Source organism: Pan paniscus, chromosome 6, assembly GCF_029289425.2.
Source record: "Pan paniscus chromosome 6, NHGRI_mPanPan1-v2.0_pri, whole genome shotgun sequence".
Classification (NCBI taxonomy): domain Eukaryota; kingdom Metazoa; phylum Chordata; class Mammalia; order Primates; family Hominidae; genus Pan; species Pan paniscus.
In genome coordinates this window covers 169331373-169348638 of record NC_073255.2, presented here as the reverse complement: position 1 = coordinate 169348638, position 17266 = coordinate 169331373, and the positions used below count along the sequence as shown (strand labels likewise).

The 17266-nt window shown below is 48.4% G+C and overlaps 1 protein-coding gene across 3 annotated transcripts in view; it reads left to right on the top strand.

The window, feature by feature from the left end:
• PLXNA4 (plexin A4) overlaps positions 1-17266 on the top strand; it is a 452604-nt gene that overhangs the window by 58200 nt on the left and 377138 nt on the right. For 2 of the 3 annotated variants that reach the window (XM_003813461.5, XM_057302764.2), the window contains exon 2: positions 8739-10012. In XM_003813461.5, the coding sequence (XP_003813509.2) occupies positions 8825-10012 (1188 nt within the window). In that variant the 5' untranslated portion in view covers positions 8739-8824. The remainder of the gene's footprint in view (positions 1-8738; positions 10013-17266) is intronic. The other variant, XM_034965007.3, reaches the window with a different exon arrangement.

Sequence of the window (17266 nt, the reverse complement as noted above, 5' to 3'; positions counted from 1 at the left end):
TTAACTGTTGTCACACACAAATCCACAGTTTCAGTATTATCACAGTAAAGGTTTCTTTCTTGTCTGATGTTCCTGGTTGGTGCACGAATCTTTCATCTTGAGGCTCCACCATCCTATAGGGCCTCAGGGTCCTCTTTATCCAGCTGGGTGGTGAAAGAAACCGTAGAGAAGACACACTTATTTCTTCCCTGCTTTGGCATGGAAATGTCACCATGACCTTGCTATTCACACAGTCACACCTGGATACCATGTGGAAATGGAGAGGCTGGGAAATGTCATCCATTGCTGGTGGCCACCTCTCACTGACTTCATACCAGCAGCCTCACGCATAGGGAAGTGCATGTTATTTGTGAAAAGTTAGCTTCCTGTTCCCAATCCACCTGCACAATTGAGATTAAATGACCGGTTGTACAGTGTTGTAGGAAGTTCTGGGTTTCTAATAGAGGCTGGGAAGGGGAGGATCTGCAGAGCTTGCCAGTGGGACAGCTAGAGGAGCCCCTAGAAGACCCTCAGCCCCTGGAGAGCAGGGACACTGGTTTGGTTTTTTTGTTTGTTTGAGATAGAGTCTTGCTCTGTCACCCAGGTTGGAGTGCAGTGGCACAATCTCGGCTCACTGCTGCAACCTCTGCCTCCTGAGCTCAAGTGATTCTCCTGCCTCAGCCTCCCGAGTAGCTGGGACTACAGGCATGTGCCACCATGCCCAGCTAATTGTTTTTTAGTAGAGACAGGGTTTCACTATATTGGCTAGGCTGGTCTCAAACTCCTGACCTCAAGTGATCCACCTGCCTCGGCCTTCCGAAGTGCTAGGATTACAGGCATGAGTCACCACTCCTGGCAGGGACACTGTTTTTTGCTCTGGAATGTATCTATCCTTTGCACCCAGCCCAGAACTCATCATGTGGTATGTGCTCCATCAATAGTCGTTGGCTGAATACAGGAGTGCATGCTGACTTCTAGCAACTGGCATCTCCTGCATTGTGGCTGTTTTCTGTTGTTGTCTGTTTTCCATGCTGCAATTTTATTTTCAGGCTCAGCTTCTTCTATTCAACCAGGTCCATACTGATTTCCTTTGCTGCATAGGACGGTGGTTCTCAAAGTCCAATTTGCTAACACAAGACAGCTTTTTATGGTATTCCAGCTGGTGGACCGGTTGGTCTCCATGTAAATCATATACGAAAGATGTAGTTTCTCTGATGCATTTGAACTCATGTCCTAATAAAAATTAAAAAAAGAGCTTTACTTTTAAATACAAATAAATAAATAAATAAATAAATAAATAAATAAATAAATAAATGGACAAAATGGAGTATTTTAAGTATTTATAAACCCTGGTTTAGAACAGGGTACAACCAGTTTTTTAGGTTGGTCCCTGTTTGAATTGACTGGCTCAAAGATTTACTTGAAGCACCAAGATTTACTTTGTACTTTAGCTGTACATGATACCCACTGCCATCTCATATACTCTGCTATGGAGCATTCATTCATTCATTCATTCATTCACGTGTTTCCAAACATCTATTATACACCTACTGTGTTTCAGGCTCTGAGCTTGGAACTGGAGAAAAGAGGGGCAATATATAATCCTTGTCCTCAAGGAGCTCATATTTTTAGGCTAGGAGACAGCATCAATGGACAAATATAACAGAGTTTGTAAAATGTGAGACTCTGGTGGCACTGGTTCCTGCACTAATATATAGTAGGGGCATCTTAGACCAGTGGTTTGATCAGAGAAGGTTTCATTTGAACAATGAGTCTAACTCAGGGCCCGGAAGCATGAATTGGTGAAGACTTCCCAAGAGCTCTGCTGGTGCAGCTCCTAAGGCAAATGCTCAGCAGATAGGGAAGTGTTGTGTTTGATTCTGAAAGTTGGTACATACACGTGCACACACGTTCGAACATCACCTGGGATTGTGCCTCGCTATCTGTAAAACCATAGTTTATCTCTGTGGGCAGTGGAAGGCACAGATCTGTTTGGCTTGCTCACTTGATCCCATGGAATAATAGTCTATTAGAGAGGTTGTGGTGGGAGACACTGTACTCTTTGGGATTTTTCTGTGTATAGGTTAGGATCCTTACATCAGCAAGTGCCAGAAAACCGAACCCAAACTGGCTTCTGCAAAAGGGGAAAAATTTTTTTTGACTTGCGTAACCGGAAAGTACAGGCATAGAGCTGGCTTCAGTGGACACAATTGAGACATTTATAGGATGTCGCCAGGCCTGGGACCCAGTACTCTCTATCCTTTGGCTTAGTTCTGCTCTTCTCAGTACTTTGGCTTCATTCTTCCAGGCTCCTGTCCCCTGCTCTCACCCCTGTGATTACAAGATGACACTAGCGGTTCTTAGGCCCTTGCCTCTCCAAGGTCACATCTGGTGGAAGAGCTAGAACTTTCTCCCCCAGTATCCCTATCCAAAGCCTGTTGCTTGTCGGAGACCTGATTTAACCAGTTTCTCATTCCTGAGCCAATCACTATGCCCTCCCGACCCCCGTTCTGTGCTGAGTGGCTCAGGCTTTGAACCAGAGGTGGAGTCAATTCCAGCAGAAGTGTTTGGGCAAAGGCACAGATGCCCAGAGGATAAATGAATGACAGCAAAAACAACAGGTATGCACCGTCTCTGAAAGTGTGTTTCAAATTTTTTTGACCATGACTATATTAGTTGGGCTTCTTCAAAGAAAACAGAACCAAGAGGATGTGTGTGTGTGTGTGTGTGTGTGTGTGTGTGTGTGCATAGAGACACAGAGATTGATTTAAGGAATTGGCTCACACAATTTTAGAGGCACCAAGTCCAAAACCTGTAGGGTAGGCTTGTAGATGGGAGACTTAGAGAAGAGCCAATATTGTACCCAAGTCCAAAGGCCATCTGCTGGTGGAGTTCCCTCTTGCTCAGAGGAGGCCAATCTTTTGTTCTATTCATGACCTTCAACTGATTACATGAGGCCCACCCACATTATAGAGGGCAGTCTGCTTTACTCAAAGTCCACTGATTTAAATGTTAATCTTATCCCAGGACACCCTCCCAGAAACTTCCAGAATAATGTTTGACCAACTATCTGGGCACTGTGGCCCAGCCAAGTTGACAAATAAAATTAACCATCCCAGGGACCCAGTTACATCACACATATTTACATCACATTCAATATGTAGTTTGCTATATAGTGGGTAAAACAAAAGTCTCACCGGCCAGGCACGGTGGCTCACGCCTGTAATCCCAGCACTTTGGGAGGCCGAGGCGGGCGGATCATGAGGTCAGGGGATTGAGACCATCCTGGCTAACATGGTGAAACCCCGTCTCTACTAAAAATACAAAAAATTAGCCAAGCATGGTGGCGGGCGCCTGTAGTCCTAGCTACTGGGGAGGCTGAGGTAGGAGAATGGCATGAACCCAGGAGGCAGAGCTTGCAGTGAGCTGAGATCACACCACTACACTCTAGCCTGGGCAACAGAGTGAGACTGTCTCACCAAACAGTGCTTATCTTTTCTATGTGAAATACTAGTATTTTCCCTTCTATTTTATTTCATTAAGAAGAGTACCTGGCCAGGTACAGTGGCTCATGCCCATAATCCCAGCACTTTGGGAGGCTGAGGCAGGCAGATCACTTGAAGTCAGGACTTCAAGACTAGCCTGACCCAACATGGTGAAACCCCATCTCTACTAAAAGTACAAAAATTAGCCAGGCATGGTGGTGGGCACCTGTAATCCTAGCTACTTGGGAGGCTGAGGCAGGAGAATCACTTGAACCCCTGGGAGGCGGAAGTTGCAGTGAGCCTAGATTGTGCCACTGCACTCTAGCCTGGGTGACAGATGGTGACTCCATCTCAAAAACAAAACAAAACAAAACAAAACAAAACAAAACAAAAACTAAAACAAAAAATACCTGTGACTCACCTAATTCATGGTGTGTTGTGATGTGAATTTTGAAATGCCATCTTAGGGCACATTTTCTGAGAATCCTATTACCCCATAATAAAAGGTCTGAGGACCAGGACTCTGTCCAAGGGGCCAGGGAATATATTGTGAATAACTGAGTGAGGCCTGAAGAGCTCAGCTCTCCAATGCCCAACGTGACTATGTGTGACCTTAGCCAAGACCTGTACATGTTCATGCCTCGGTTTCCTTATCTTTAAAGAGGGCATACTTATAAATACCTCATCTACCTAACAGGGTTGTCATGAACAAGAAATTCAGAACAAGGTAATATCCGTGAAAACACTTTGTAAACTCTAAAGTAATTTCACAGGGTAATTGCTATTTTAAACGACTCTATAATAACTTTCCTCTCTACCACTCAGGAATCTGAGAGGATGGTGCTATTTCATGAAAATTAGTTTCAGTTCTTTGAAACTTGCTGCCTAAAACAAAGACAACCCCAATTTCTTTAATCAAAATGATGATCAGCTTCTATAAATGAGTCCCATCTCCCCCGAGACTACTCAAAATTAAAATCTGATTTCAAAGAAGGGAAAACTGTAGCATGTTTGGGTTGGGTTAGGGGGTCTTTCAGTTCTCCTGCCTTCTTACGCACTCTACGTAGTTCGATGAATCCTTTGGGGCATTCGTGAAGGTTATTTGGTCCCATTACTTGCCTTTAAGAATCAGAGTTGGGCTGAATGTAATTTCTAATACTTGGTTTTGAAACTAGCTAAATGGTGACTTGAGAGCGAAATGGTGGGTAGGCTGTGATATTGGGGTGGGGGTTTCCTAGGTTGGGGTTACCGCTTACAAGAATTGACATCCTGGAAGGGAAACCCCCCTGGAAACTCTTGCTTTGCCAGATTGGAGCAGCCTTAGACAGCTCAGGGAGACAGGGGGCTGGTGGCTCTGCATATCTGTGGGTCCCAAGCTCGGTGGGGTGTCACCTCTGTGGTGGTTCCTGGTGGGGTCTTTGGTGAGGCAAGCTGGAGCTCACATCCTTATTTTCCCCTTTTCTCTTCCATTTCTTTCTTATTTGTTTCCTAATCAGTCCCTTTCTTAGTGTGTAAAATGAAAGGCTGGTTATTCCCAGTACATGTTACTGTTTCTGTGGGCCCCCCTCGTCTCTGGGTATAGTAATCTCACCATCCCCAGATGAGGGTGATAAGTGTTTGAGATGCATAACTGTGTCTCCTTTCAGTGCCTAATAGAAGATGCAGAATGAGCCATGGCACCTTTCTGCTCAGTAAATTCGTAATTATAGGATTCTTCATCTCACCTCTTGCAGACTAGAGAGCTGCTGATTGGCCATGGATCCATGTGTATGTACAGTAAGGCAGGTCGTGGGGTAGGCACACATTCCCCAGCATACGGCAGGTTGTGATACAGAGACTGTGCGAAGTTCTCTCCTCAGAAAAGTTAGTGGCGGAGCCCCGACCTGCACCTGCCTGTCTGGAAGGGGGATTATCAGCCCTGCTGGAATTTGGTTGTTGGCAGAGATGTTTTGAGGGCCCTGTTAGCCAGCAGAGCATATGGTGCCCAAAGAGCGGTCTCTTTCAGACAAAGGCTGGAAGCAGCTGCTGGAGTGAGTTCACATAAAGTCAGAAGAGAGGCCGGGGTGGTGGAAAGAGCATGGGATGGACAGTGTGAGACCCAGTCTTACACTGTCTTCAACTCAATGTGTGACCTCTTGCAATTTCATCTGACCTCTTGGATTTCAACTTCCTTGTCTCTAAAATCAGGGATTGGGAATCACTAAACTGGATTATCTCTTTTAGATCAAAAACTTATAGATTCTTCTTTGATATTTGAATTTGCACAAGCAATTCAAGGTGAACCATCTTGACTCTTCATCCCTCATCTTGAGATGTACCACCAGGAACCATCTCATTATCATAATCCTAATCTTTCTAATCCTATTTTAATCTTGCTAACGATAACGACGATAGCAACTATCAATTCCTAAGCACTTAACTGTGCTGGGCAGAGGCTCTGTGCAGCTGCTGCTTTACAGTCATTAATACTTTCAGAGGTAAACCACAGAACTTACCTGATCGGTGTTATCTACCAGCTTAGCCCCTGAAGGTCAGAGAGGACTTTGTTTTTCTCATGATACTAGTAGGTGATATCCCAGGATTTCTGTTTGGGGCTTACATGAGTTAACAAGGGCTTCTAAGTGCTCTATCTTCTGGGCTCTGGAAATGTGCATTTCTAGAAAAGTATGGATTTTGCATTGATTGAAACCTGGACTTCAAACCCAGTTCTGCTACATCTTAACCAGTGTCCTTGCAGAGCTAAAGTTTCCTCACCTGAAATAGGAATAAGACAATTCTGATCCCAGGGAACAGTGGTGAGGATTATGTGAGCCAAGCTATGTGAAAGTATTTGCATGGGCTCTGGGGTGCAGTAAATACTCCACAGATATTGGTATTCGTCTATGCTTCCAGCCCCTCTTTCTGCCAGTCAAGAAACAGTTGTTGAGCCTCCTCTATATGTGCAGCTGTGAATGTGTTTATGAGCAAGACAGACCCAGCCCTGCCCTGTGGAGTTCACAGACCCTCAGCTCCAAACTCTCCTTCTGCAAAGGCTAAGGCTAAATGGAAAGGGAGAGGCTCCCCTCTGGGGGCCTTTGCTCTTTTCCTCTACAATTTCATTTCTGTCTTCAACACTGTGCATCTCAGTCTCAACTTCCCAGTGACATCCTGGCAAGGCTGAAGCTCTCTCTTTTCAGCCTCATCTTCCACCTGATTCATTCATGAACTATGTTCTCCAGACGTATTCTTCCTTGTACACACCCTCATGTGATATGCCCATGCTTCTGCTATGTAGACCCCTCCCCTAGAAGGCCTTTCCCTTCGTGCTCTGACTGTCTTCTTGAAGTTCACAGCTCAGCCCAAATTCCATGCCCTCCCCAAGGCCTCCTGCAGCCTGCTTCTTGCCCTATCTCACCCGAAGTTAGAAGTCTTCCTCCTGCTAGGAACTTTCAAAGCACTCTCTTGTATGCCATGTGACTTTTTGTCGTGCGTATCAGTTCAGGTTCTGGTGTTATTGGCCTGATTTGACTACCCGTTCTTTAAGGATCTGCTCCTTGGGCCCCACAGTGTCTTGCACATTTTGTGTGTGTTCTGAGCAAACATTTGCCACATGGGTGAATGAATGAAGGCCCTTGGCTTTCAGCACTGCTCTTGGTTGTGGTGTGTTCCACTAACCAGTCTTCCTCCTCTGATATTGACTGGAGAAGGCCTGTGCTTTTCATTAGGATGCTGGCTGACAATGCAAAGTCTTTATTTGGTTTTCTTCCTTCTTCTCTTGGTTTCCATCTAACCTAGCGTTTGCTCCCTGCTGGGGAATTTTCCATTGCTTAGTGATCTACCTCTTCTCATTCTCTACTTTTGAGGTGTTTGGGGGTGAATGAGAAAAATTCCACAGAGCTGAGATGCCCCCAGATAGGATGTTGGCAATTCCTGCCCTGAATTCTCTCAAACTGGAAGAAACATAAAGCTGTCCAATGGGAACACATGCAGGAAGCACCTTGAATAGAAAGAGACCCTCAGGATGGGGAGTGATCTTGTTCCTCGGGGAGTTTTGTATTTATTTGTTTATTTATTTGCTTGACTGCTTCTTAAAGCATTTTTTCTCTCCCTTTAATGAAAACCTCTCAGAGGAGGCCCTGCTAGGGGAGGAAGCCAAGATCTGCCTTGTTAAAATAATATTAGGGCTCAGGGTTGGGCAGTGAACCCAGAGGACCTGGTTGCAGCTGCAGTGTGACGAGATTGAGGATGTGGGTTTTTAATTTGGCCTCTTCATCCAGCAGAGGAGGCACAGAGGAAAGTTTCTCCTGCAGTAGTAGGTACAGACACAGAGAACTGGAGGTAGTGGCTGTAATGGACAGCCCCCAAGAAGGGATCAACCTTAATTCTTCTGCTGCATGGGACAGGGACCACGGTACAGCCCCACTTGTGCAAGGTTGGGGTGAACTGAGATGGTTTAGCAGTTAAGATTGCGAACCTGTGCACATTTACACTACTCATATTTGGAGCTACCTCTACCACTTATAGCTGTGCAAGTTACATGACTTCCCTAAGCTTGCTTTCCTTAGCTATAAAATGTGGCTACAATAGGATGTACTTCGGAGGTCTACCAATCAGGGTCCCAGCAGGTAATAGACAGCACATACAAATTTGGTCCTTTGAGAAAAGGTTAATAAAGGGGCTATTCATAAAAGTGTGGCTCTTTAAGGAGCAATGTAGTATGGGTGGATAGTAATAGTGAGGTCTCTGTTACCACCTCTACGGCCAGATGGGGTCCAGCAGGAGGTGGTTCACAGAGCCTGGAGATGGAGAAACTGTGTGCAGAGGCCCGCTGTGGGGAACACCGGACAAAGCTTGCAGCCAGTGCAGGCAGCCCCGCCTCCTGCCCTTCCTCCCTCCCTCCCTCCCTCCCTCTTCTCCTCCAGCCAGTCTTTGCGGATGCTGCCTGCTGGTGGCACCGGACCCGGGTGACAGTGCTGGACAGCGTCTGACACAAATTCAGGCACTCAGTAGATAATGGCTGTTAATCATGATCATCATCATCATCACTGCTATTATTATCATGTCATTATCATCACCACCATTATCGTTACTGATGTGTCCTCCTGGGGCTGCTGCCACCCGGCTCTGACTGTGTCACATGCCTGTGGTGGGGGTTGACTCAGTCAGCCTCCAGCACCCCCCAGTGCAGTTCTGCTCAGTGTGTGCAGAACATTTTGAAAGTCCAGGCAGACAAGCTGTGGGGTGAAATGAAGCCACTGGCATTGTTATCCAGCTCATAGTCTTCCCTTTCTCCAGTAGGGGAGACTGCATTGCTGAGTCCTGGCCCTCTGAGGGGACAACTGTGCCTGAGTGCTGCTGTGCCACTGGGACCCGCCTCTGCCATGAAAGCCATGCCCTGGAACTGGACCTGCCTTCTCTCCCACCTCCTCATGGTGGGCATGGGCTCCTCCACTTTGCTCACCCGGCAGCCAGCCCCGCTGTCCCAGAAGCAGCGGTCATTTGTCACATTCCGAGGAGAGCCCGCCGAGGGTTTCAATCACCTGGTGGTGGATGAGAGGACAGGACACATTTACTTGGGGGCCGTCAATCGGATTTACAAGCTCTCCAGCGACCTGAAGGTCTTGGTGACACATGAGACAGGGCCGGACGAGGACAACCCCAAGTGTTACCCACCCCGCATCGTCCAGACCTGCAATGAGCCCCTGACCACCACCAACAATGTCAACAAGATGCTCCTCATAGACTACAAGGAGAACAGGCTGATTGCCTGTGGGAGCCTGTACCAAGGCATCTGCAAGCTGCTGAGGCTGGAGGACCTCTTCAAGCTGGGGGAGCCTTATCATAAGAAGGAGCACTATCTGTCAGGTGTCAACGAGAGCGGCTCGGTCTTTGGAGTGATCGTCTCCTACAGCAACCTGGATGACAAGCTGTTCATTGCCACGGCAGTGGATGGGAAGCCCGAGTATTTTCCCACCATCTCCAGCCGGAAACTGACCAAGAACTCTGAGGCGGATGGCATGTTCGCATACGTCTTCCATGATGAGTTCGTGGCCTCGATGATTAAGATCCCTTCGGACACCTTCACCATCATCCCTGACTTTGATATCTACTATGTCTATGGTTTTAGCAGTGGCAACTTTGTCTACTTTTTGACCCTCCAACCTGAGATGGTGTCTCCACCAGGCTCCACCACCAAGGAGCAGGTGTATACATCCAAGCTCGTGAGGCTTTGCAAGGAGGACACAGCCTTCAACTCCTATGTAGAGGTGCCCATTGGCTGTGAGCGCAGTGGGGTGGAGTACCGCCTGCTGCAGGCTGCCTACCTGTCCAAAGCGGGGGCCGTGCTTGGCAGGACCCTTGGAGTCCATCCAGATGATGACCTGCTCTTCACCGTCTTCTCCAAGGGCCAGAAGCGGAAAATGAAATCCCTGGATGAGTCGGCCCTGTGCATCTTCATCTTGAAGCAGATAAATGACCGCATTAAGGAGCGGCTGCAGTCTTGTTACCGGGGCGAGGGCACGCTGGACCTGGCCTGGCTCAAGGTGAAGGACATCCCCTGCAGCAGTGCGGTGAGTCCAGGGAGGGCTGCGCGCTGGGATGGTCGGGAGTGTAGGATGAGAACCCCAGCCTGTAGCCCCCATGGGGTGTGTATCATCCTTCCCCTTTTGCAGATGAAGTGAGTATATCCCATCCCATCTCTGAGTCTCATTGGACCCAGAGTGTCACCAAATATTCTGCAACTATGACATTGAATGTATAAGAGTCAGAGTGGGAGCTGAAACATAAATTCCCATCAGTGTACTTTTCTCTGCCCCATATTGGCTCACTGGTTATGACAGGGAGTGCTGGAAATAGGTAGGAATTGTGTCAAATGGATGTCGTAGGGACCGGGCATGGCTGGAGTCTAGATCACAGTGTGCTGTAGTGCAAGACACATACATGCCCTTTGTACTCACCAAGCCTGCAAATAACTTTCCTGGGAGCTTAGAATAAAAACCATATGGTAGAGGGAGAGGAGAGTGTGAGGAGTCATCCTACATTTGGGATAGATATGGAATTTCAGGAGAGGTGTGTTTTTAGCCCTTTGTATGTCTTTAGGAAATGCTAAAATGAGAGCACAGTCAGGTAAGAGTGCAGTGAACACATAGAGAAAGCAAAGCTAACTTAGAAAAGGGATGGGAAGGGACAAATTGTGTTTATTGAGCATCTTCTGTGTGCACAGTGCCTTGGAAGAGACATGTGAGAAAGTCAGGAAGCAGCCGGAGAGCAGCATGGGATAATGGGAGAGCTGTGGGGAGCCAGAGGGAGAGCAGGAGAAGGGTTGGCTTAGGGGTCTTCGCATGGCTGGTGGGTATGGCCTTGCTGGGTTACCCCAGGTGAAGCAGGGGACACAGACTCCTGCCTGTCACAGCCTAGCTCACGTGTGCCCCACCATGAAAAGCATCCACCTTCTTGTGGCTTGACTCTGTTCCTCTTCACAATGGTCCTGCTTTTTCACTATCATTCTTTGGGTGACTTGGAAGGCTCAGCTATCAGCATCTTCTGTGTTCTTGTCCTTTTCCTTTTATAACTGTGCATTTTAAAGATTATGAACCTAGTTTGAGAACATCAATTCTCTAATTTTAATTTGGGGAGAAGAAGAAAGGAAAATGTATCCATTGAACAGAAGTACGCATCCATACTGATGTGATTCTTGACTCCTTAAACTTTGGTGGAGTTCCATATTAGGAAATGTATTTTGGTTGTTTAAAAAAGTGTAAATTTCCTTTCATAAAGTATAACTATGTGCCAGGCAGATCTCAGTGGGGACTGGCACCCTCCCCAGCCAGAGTGTGGACAGGCCATCACTCTGGTCTTTGGGATTTGGGTTGGAGATAGGGAAAAGGGAGGAGAAAGATAGTGCCCTGGCATTAGGCTTAAGCTGTTTTCCACTGTCAAGTCTTCCAGGCACTGGGCCAGCTGAAACTAAGAGATGTCATCTCTTCTTGGAGGTCTTGAAAATCCAGGAGTTCCCTGATGTCACAAAGGAAATAGGAGAGGTGCTATGGACCAAGCAGGGCAGCAAAAAGTTGACAAATCAGAGCCAGACTGGAGAATGGAGGGGACTCCACTTTATCTACTGAGTCTTCCTAGCAGGTGACAACCTTTGGGAATGCCCCTGGAGCCCTTTGTTTGGGGCAGTAGTGGAGCCACTTAAGAGAGTCCATGAGACAGGTCTGTGAACTTACGGGGGTATGGACTGCTTCCAAACGAAGGCAGCTAATGACAGAGGCTGTTCTGGACATGTCTATTAGACACTCAAACATGGGTCTGTGGTGAGATGTATTAGAATGTTGGTGTTGAGAAGGCCTTTAGAGAGCCTTGGCCTAAAACTTCATTTTGCATTGAGTATCTCAAGACTCAGCAAGGTGAATGAATTGCCCAAGGTCACACATCTTAGGAGTGAGTAACAGAGCCACCAATTGAAGAGAATCCCCCTTGCCTGCAGGACACCCATACATGCATACATGTAATAAATTCCCCACGAGCATGCACACATATGCAGGCCTATGTTAGAAGATGGCAAGTTTATACTGTGCACTTACTAAACATCAACAAGTTCTTTTGAGACCAGAGGAGTTGGCAATCTCTGACAGTTTCCTGTAGAAAACTTTCTCAAAACCCTGACTTTTTGGGCGATGCTCTTGGGAGAAAAATCAGCTGCAGGGGTCCGTCTGGCTGCCCATGGGCAAGTGTTCATGCTGCTGTTGCTTCCTGCCACAATACAAAAAGCCAAGTTCATCATGGAAGTCTGCAGAGCTGCAGGTCCTAACACCGTGTGGTAGCCTTGGAGAGAATAGAGGGAAAACAGCTTTGCAAGACAGGCTAATGCCGGGACGGGGAGTAATGGAGCAAGATAACAAGCTTTTGATTTTTCTTTTGGCTTTAATTAGCCCTTTCAAGTTACAGGCAAGTTCAGGGCCGAGAGTAGAAAGGAGGAGGCCAGAAACTCTGCACAGGCCTGGGGCTGTCTCTCCAGCCAGTCTGAAAACGGCCAGGCTGGTGTTTAATGCACAGTATCAGTTTCCTTTGATTTGGCAGATACCCGAGTTCCTTTGCTCCCGCCCTCCTGTTACGATTCCTTTGGAGTCGGCTCAGACCACACGTGTTTCGTGCGACATCGGCCAGGCCAGGCTCTGTGTTGCCCCGATGGCACCATTTGCAAACCCAGCTCTTCCTCAACTCATTTACAAGGCTGTTGGGTTGGTTTTCTTGTTCCCTTCCTGCCTAGAGGTGGAGGATGAACAAGATGAACTCTGGAGATCTCTCTTGTCACGGAGTCTGACACTGCCTTGAGCCCTGTGAATTGAGAACTCAGTCACAGATGACCTCTGTCCTGTGGTGTTTCTGTTGTAGGAAGATGACAGAGGGCAGGGCAAGGCCCAGGATGTTGGCTTTTAGGACTTGTGTTTTGTAGGGTAAGGGGTCCCCTGTGGGTTTTATCATAGTTACAACTCTAAAAGCTTGAAGAAGGGATTTGAGTAGCAATGAATGTCAACTGTGCTCCAGGCTGTACCAGCTCTCTAAATTAGAATGCTCCTCCCATGGGGCTCTTCAGGCTTTTCTAGCCCTTTCCACATCCTGAGACCCACATTCTTCCCCCTGAACTCACGCCTCCAGAACTCAGAGCCGGGATCCGCAAAACTCCTGGGCCACCTGCCTCCTTCACAAGGTCCCAGCACCTGCTTTGGCTGTGTTCATTTGGGGGATAGGAAGGAATGGGAAGAAGAACCCCTACTACAAGGCCCCTCGTGCCAGGGAGCATCCACAGAGCACTGGGCAGGCCAGAGCCTGAGGACCGCACAGAGGGAAAAGTCTTGGGCCATGGGGGTAGAACCTGCTGACCTGCAGCCCCCAGAGAGCTCAGCTGTACCTCAACTTCAGGTGAATCAGGGAAGGCCGGCTGTGCTCCCATTGGAGATGAGGGCTGGTTGGCCAGGAGTGGCCTCCTCATGGGAATGTGTTGCTGTGGACATAAACGAACCTGTCACAAATGTACATTCCTGAGTGGGCACCAGGTGTGGAGGCTAGGGAAGCAGCTGGGGCTTTCTGGTGTCAGTGGAGGGTGGGAGCAGCAGCTTCCGCCTTCACCCTCTGAGCCATGCTTTACCCCTGTCCTGGCTTTCTCCAGCCTGGGTGGAAAGAGGTCTCCCAGAACAAGTGGGTTAGTATCTGAAAGTAACTCTGAGGATCTCATGAGGACATGGGTATGAGGGGGGGTCCTAGAGGGTCTGTCAGGGCCCCAATTGTCTTGGGACTCAGGGGACTAGAGGTCAAGCTGAGACTGATTTGCTAATGAGCACTCATGTGGGGAATGGCAGTGATTTCATTTCTCAGTTTCTGTGGCTTATCACTGGTGCATCTCTATCCCCAGCCCCTTTTGAAGGCTGCCATCCAGGCTCCCTGAGGCCCCCTGTCTGCAGAGCATGTGACAGACAGTAAGGCTGGGGAGCCCACACCTGTGGCCTCTGTCATGTGCCAGGACCTTATGCAGGAGAAGGTGATGGCTCTCTGTCCTTCTCTGGGGGGGACCTGACACTCCTGACTTGGAGTGGGCAGCTGGCTGGAGAAGATGCTGGGTTTGACCAAGCACCTGGCATCCCAGAATTCCCCAGGCATAGGGTTATCTATACCTTCTCTCCTTTCTTCACCTTCCTGGGGCAACCTCATCCAACACTAACGAACTAGCACCTCTTAATAAACTAATGAATGGCGAAACATATATGGAGCCCTAGGAAAGGGCCTGGCAATGCACTCCCTCCTGGTGGATACCAAGCATTGTGGAATGGCATCTGTCTCCAGGAGCCCACACAGTGGAGGAGAGAGATGCACACCAGCAGGTCATTATGGCCCGGGTGATGGGAACAATGGCTGTGGTCATGGGAGTGACTGTCATTCACTCCACTTCAGTCTTCCCTGACTTTGGAACTGATTGAGCCATGGGTATGGGAGTCAGATAGTCTCGGCCATAGTACTGATTAGGCGGTGTGGAGAAAGGTGGCATGCAGAAGGTGCAGAAATCAGCTTCTCAATCTCCCTGTCAAGCCTTGACCTGAGTGTCCTTCAACTAGAAAATTTGGGTCCTTGGAGCAGAAACTATTATCCAGCATCACCAACTCACACCTGTCAAACCCCAGTAGTGGGAGCAGAAGGCAGAGACCTCCCAGCTGTCTGGAAATAACACACTGGAGTTTGCATGGTACCTGACGGTTAACAAGGGCTTTCTCACAACTTTTCTTCTCCCAACAATACTGTAGGATAATGGAAGGGCAGGCATCCTCTGCAGTTGAGGGAATGGAGGAACAGAAAACTCAAGTGTTTCACTCAAGGTCATGTAATTAGTAAACTGAAGGCTGTTCTGTATCCTAATTCTCAGCTTGGTGCTCTTCCCGTGGTGTTTCACAAGAGTGTGCTAGCAGTGTCTGGGGTGGGCAGTTCTTGGTGCAGGGACTGCCTGATATTGTAGGGCGTTTGTGATCCGGGGCCCTACAGTGCTGAGCACCAGTGGAAGTTCCCAGCCACTACAAGACTAGAAAACCTCTCACATTTCCAGAAGCCTCTCGTTGAGAACCATTGCTAGACCCAGCTCCCACCTGACTCTGGAGTTTACCCACCAGCCCTGTGTAGTCCCACAAGGGCCACACAGGCACAGGAGATGGAGCTGTTCCTTTTTAACCCAAAGCTCCCCTTCCTGCCCTGCTGTGTGCATGACTGGGTGGCGATGGAGGTCCCCTTCCACGTGCCGTTCCTTTGACTCACTGGTTTCCTAGGCATGGCAGTCCTGAGCAGGAGACAGGGTCACCCCCTTGGACTTGGGCTGGCCTCACATTCCAGTCTGGGTGGTTAGTCAGGTTGGTCTGGCGCCTGAGATCCTGAAACTCCACGAAAGTGAGCATCCGGAATGGCCAGGCAGGCATCCCAGGCTCTGGGGCCTGGCTTCTGCAGGTCTTCTTGGGGTGTTTTCTTTTCCCTGTCAGCAGGAAGCACAGGGCTCAGACTCGATGGGGTTGTATCCTGTTGTTTATGGCGTTAGACAAGGCTTGCTTTTTCTGCTCAGCTCTTGTCCTCTCTAGACCTGGAACTCCTCCTCTTCCCCGCACCATCCTTCCTCTCTCATCTCCACTACACTTGCCATAGACACCATGGCCCATGCCACACTCATGTCCCAACAAATGCACACATCGAAAATCTAACACATTGGTCTGAGTGCCCATCTCTCATGGCCCATGACCCTGTACTCCAGATTTCTTATTTAGCACTGGGTGCCTGACCTATCACAGCCCCAATCTTTATAGAATCAAGTCTTCCCACTCTCTCGGAGATGGCACCTGTCTCAGGTATTTAGGTGAAAGGCCCGCCCACCTCCCTCTTTTTGGCCAGCAGGGTTTGCAGTGAAAGTCCCATCCCAGACTAGTGTGCATGGTGCTTTGTGTGACAGGTAGCTGAGCCCTGGGCGATGTGTTGGGTTTGGCAGGAGCAAAGTTGAGGCTGGCTTCCTAGGCTGGATGTACTCTCCCAGGATGCCCACCCTGGAGGCCATCGGGTCAGCAGGGAGTGAGGCAGGACCCAGGAGTCACACAGGCTGAATTTTAACGCAGACTGCTGCCAGGAGAGCTTAGCACAAAGTCAGGTTTGAGGATGTGTGCTCTCACAATACTGAGACATGGACTGCACGTCATGAGCCCAAGCACAGTGGCGTACACACCCATAGCACACCCACGTGCACACACCCATTCTTTCTGTCCTTGATGTCTGTCCTCCTCGTTGCTGTCTGTTGCTTTCTCTGTTTCTCTCCTCTTGCTCACTCACTCACACTCTTGGTGCACGGTCCTCTCTTAGCCTTTCTCTGTCTCCCTATTTCTGTGACTTGTTCTCCCTCACCCCCACACACTCTGCTCAGCAGCAAGTACAATGAGATTTCTCTCTCTCACACACACACGCCTCATGCAGTGTGAGATAGCCCTGCCAAAACGGGAAGCCAGACCTCTTGTTCAATGGGCACATAGACCAGCCCTACTTAACAATCCAGATCTGGACTTCTGGGCCTTCCCTTCAATTCCTTTCGTCCTCACAGGGTGGCGTCTTGGCCGGGTTACTGGTCTAGGAGTCAGGATCTTTGGGTCTCAGCCAGTCCCAGCTTGTGAGATATCACTGGGCAAGCAGTTTCCCTTTTGCTTTGAATCACACATTTTATCTTCAAGAAGGAGATGATAAAAAAGTATCCTTTTAATAAAGAGTCCGGAAGCTCCTAAGGAAAGAGAAATATACAGATGTTAATAATGATAGACACACAGCCCCTTATATTCATAGGACACTCAAACATCTTCATAGCCTCATCCTGTGTCTCCTCCTTTAGTTATAATAACCACCCAAGGGGACAGAAAGGGGCGTAATAATATTGCAGTGATTTCATGCTTAGAATTTTTTTTTCTTCACCAATACCTGCTTTTGGGAGATTTTGGGCTGTGCTTAATGCAGGTGTGATGTTTGGTATCTCAGGCCCTAGGATGTGCTCCAGCTGCCTTTATTATTATTATTTCCCCTTCCCCTTCCCCTCCCCCTCCTTCTTCTTCTCCTTCTCCTTCTTCTTTTGAGACAGTGTTTCACTCTTGTTGCCCAGGGTGGAGTGCAATGGCGCGATCTTGGCTCACTGCAACCCATACTTCCCGGATTCAAGCGATTCTCCTGCCTCAGCCTCCTGAGTAGCTGGGATTACAGGCATGCGCCACCACGACCAGCTAATTTTTGTATTTTTAGTACAGACAGGGTTTCATCATGCTGGC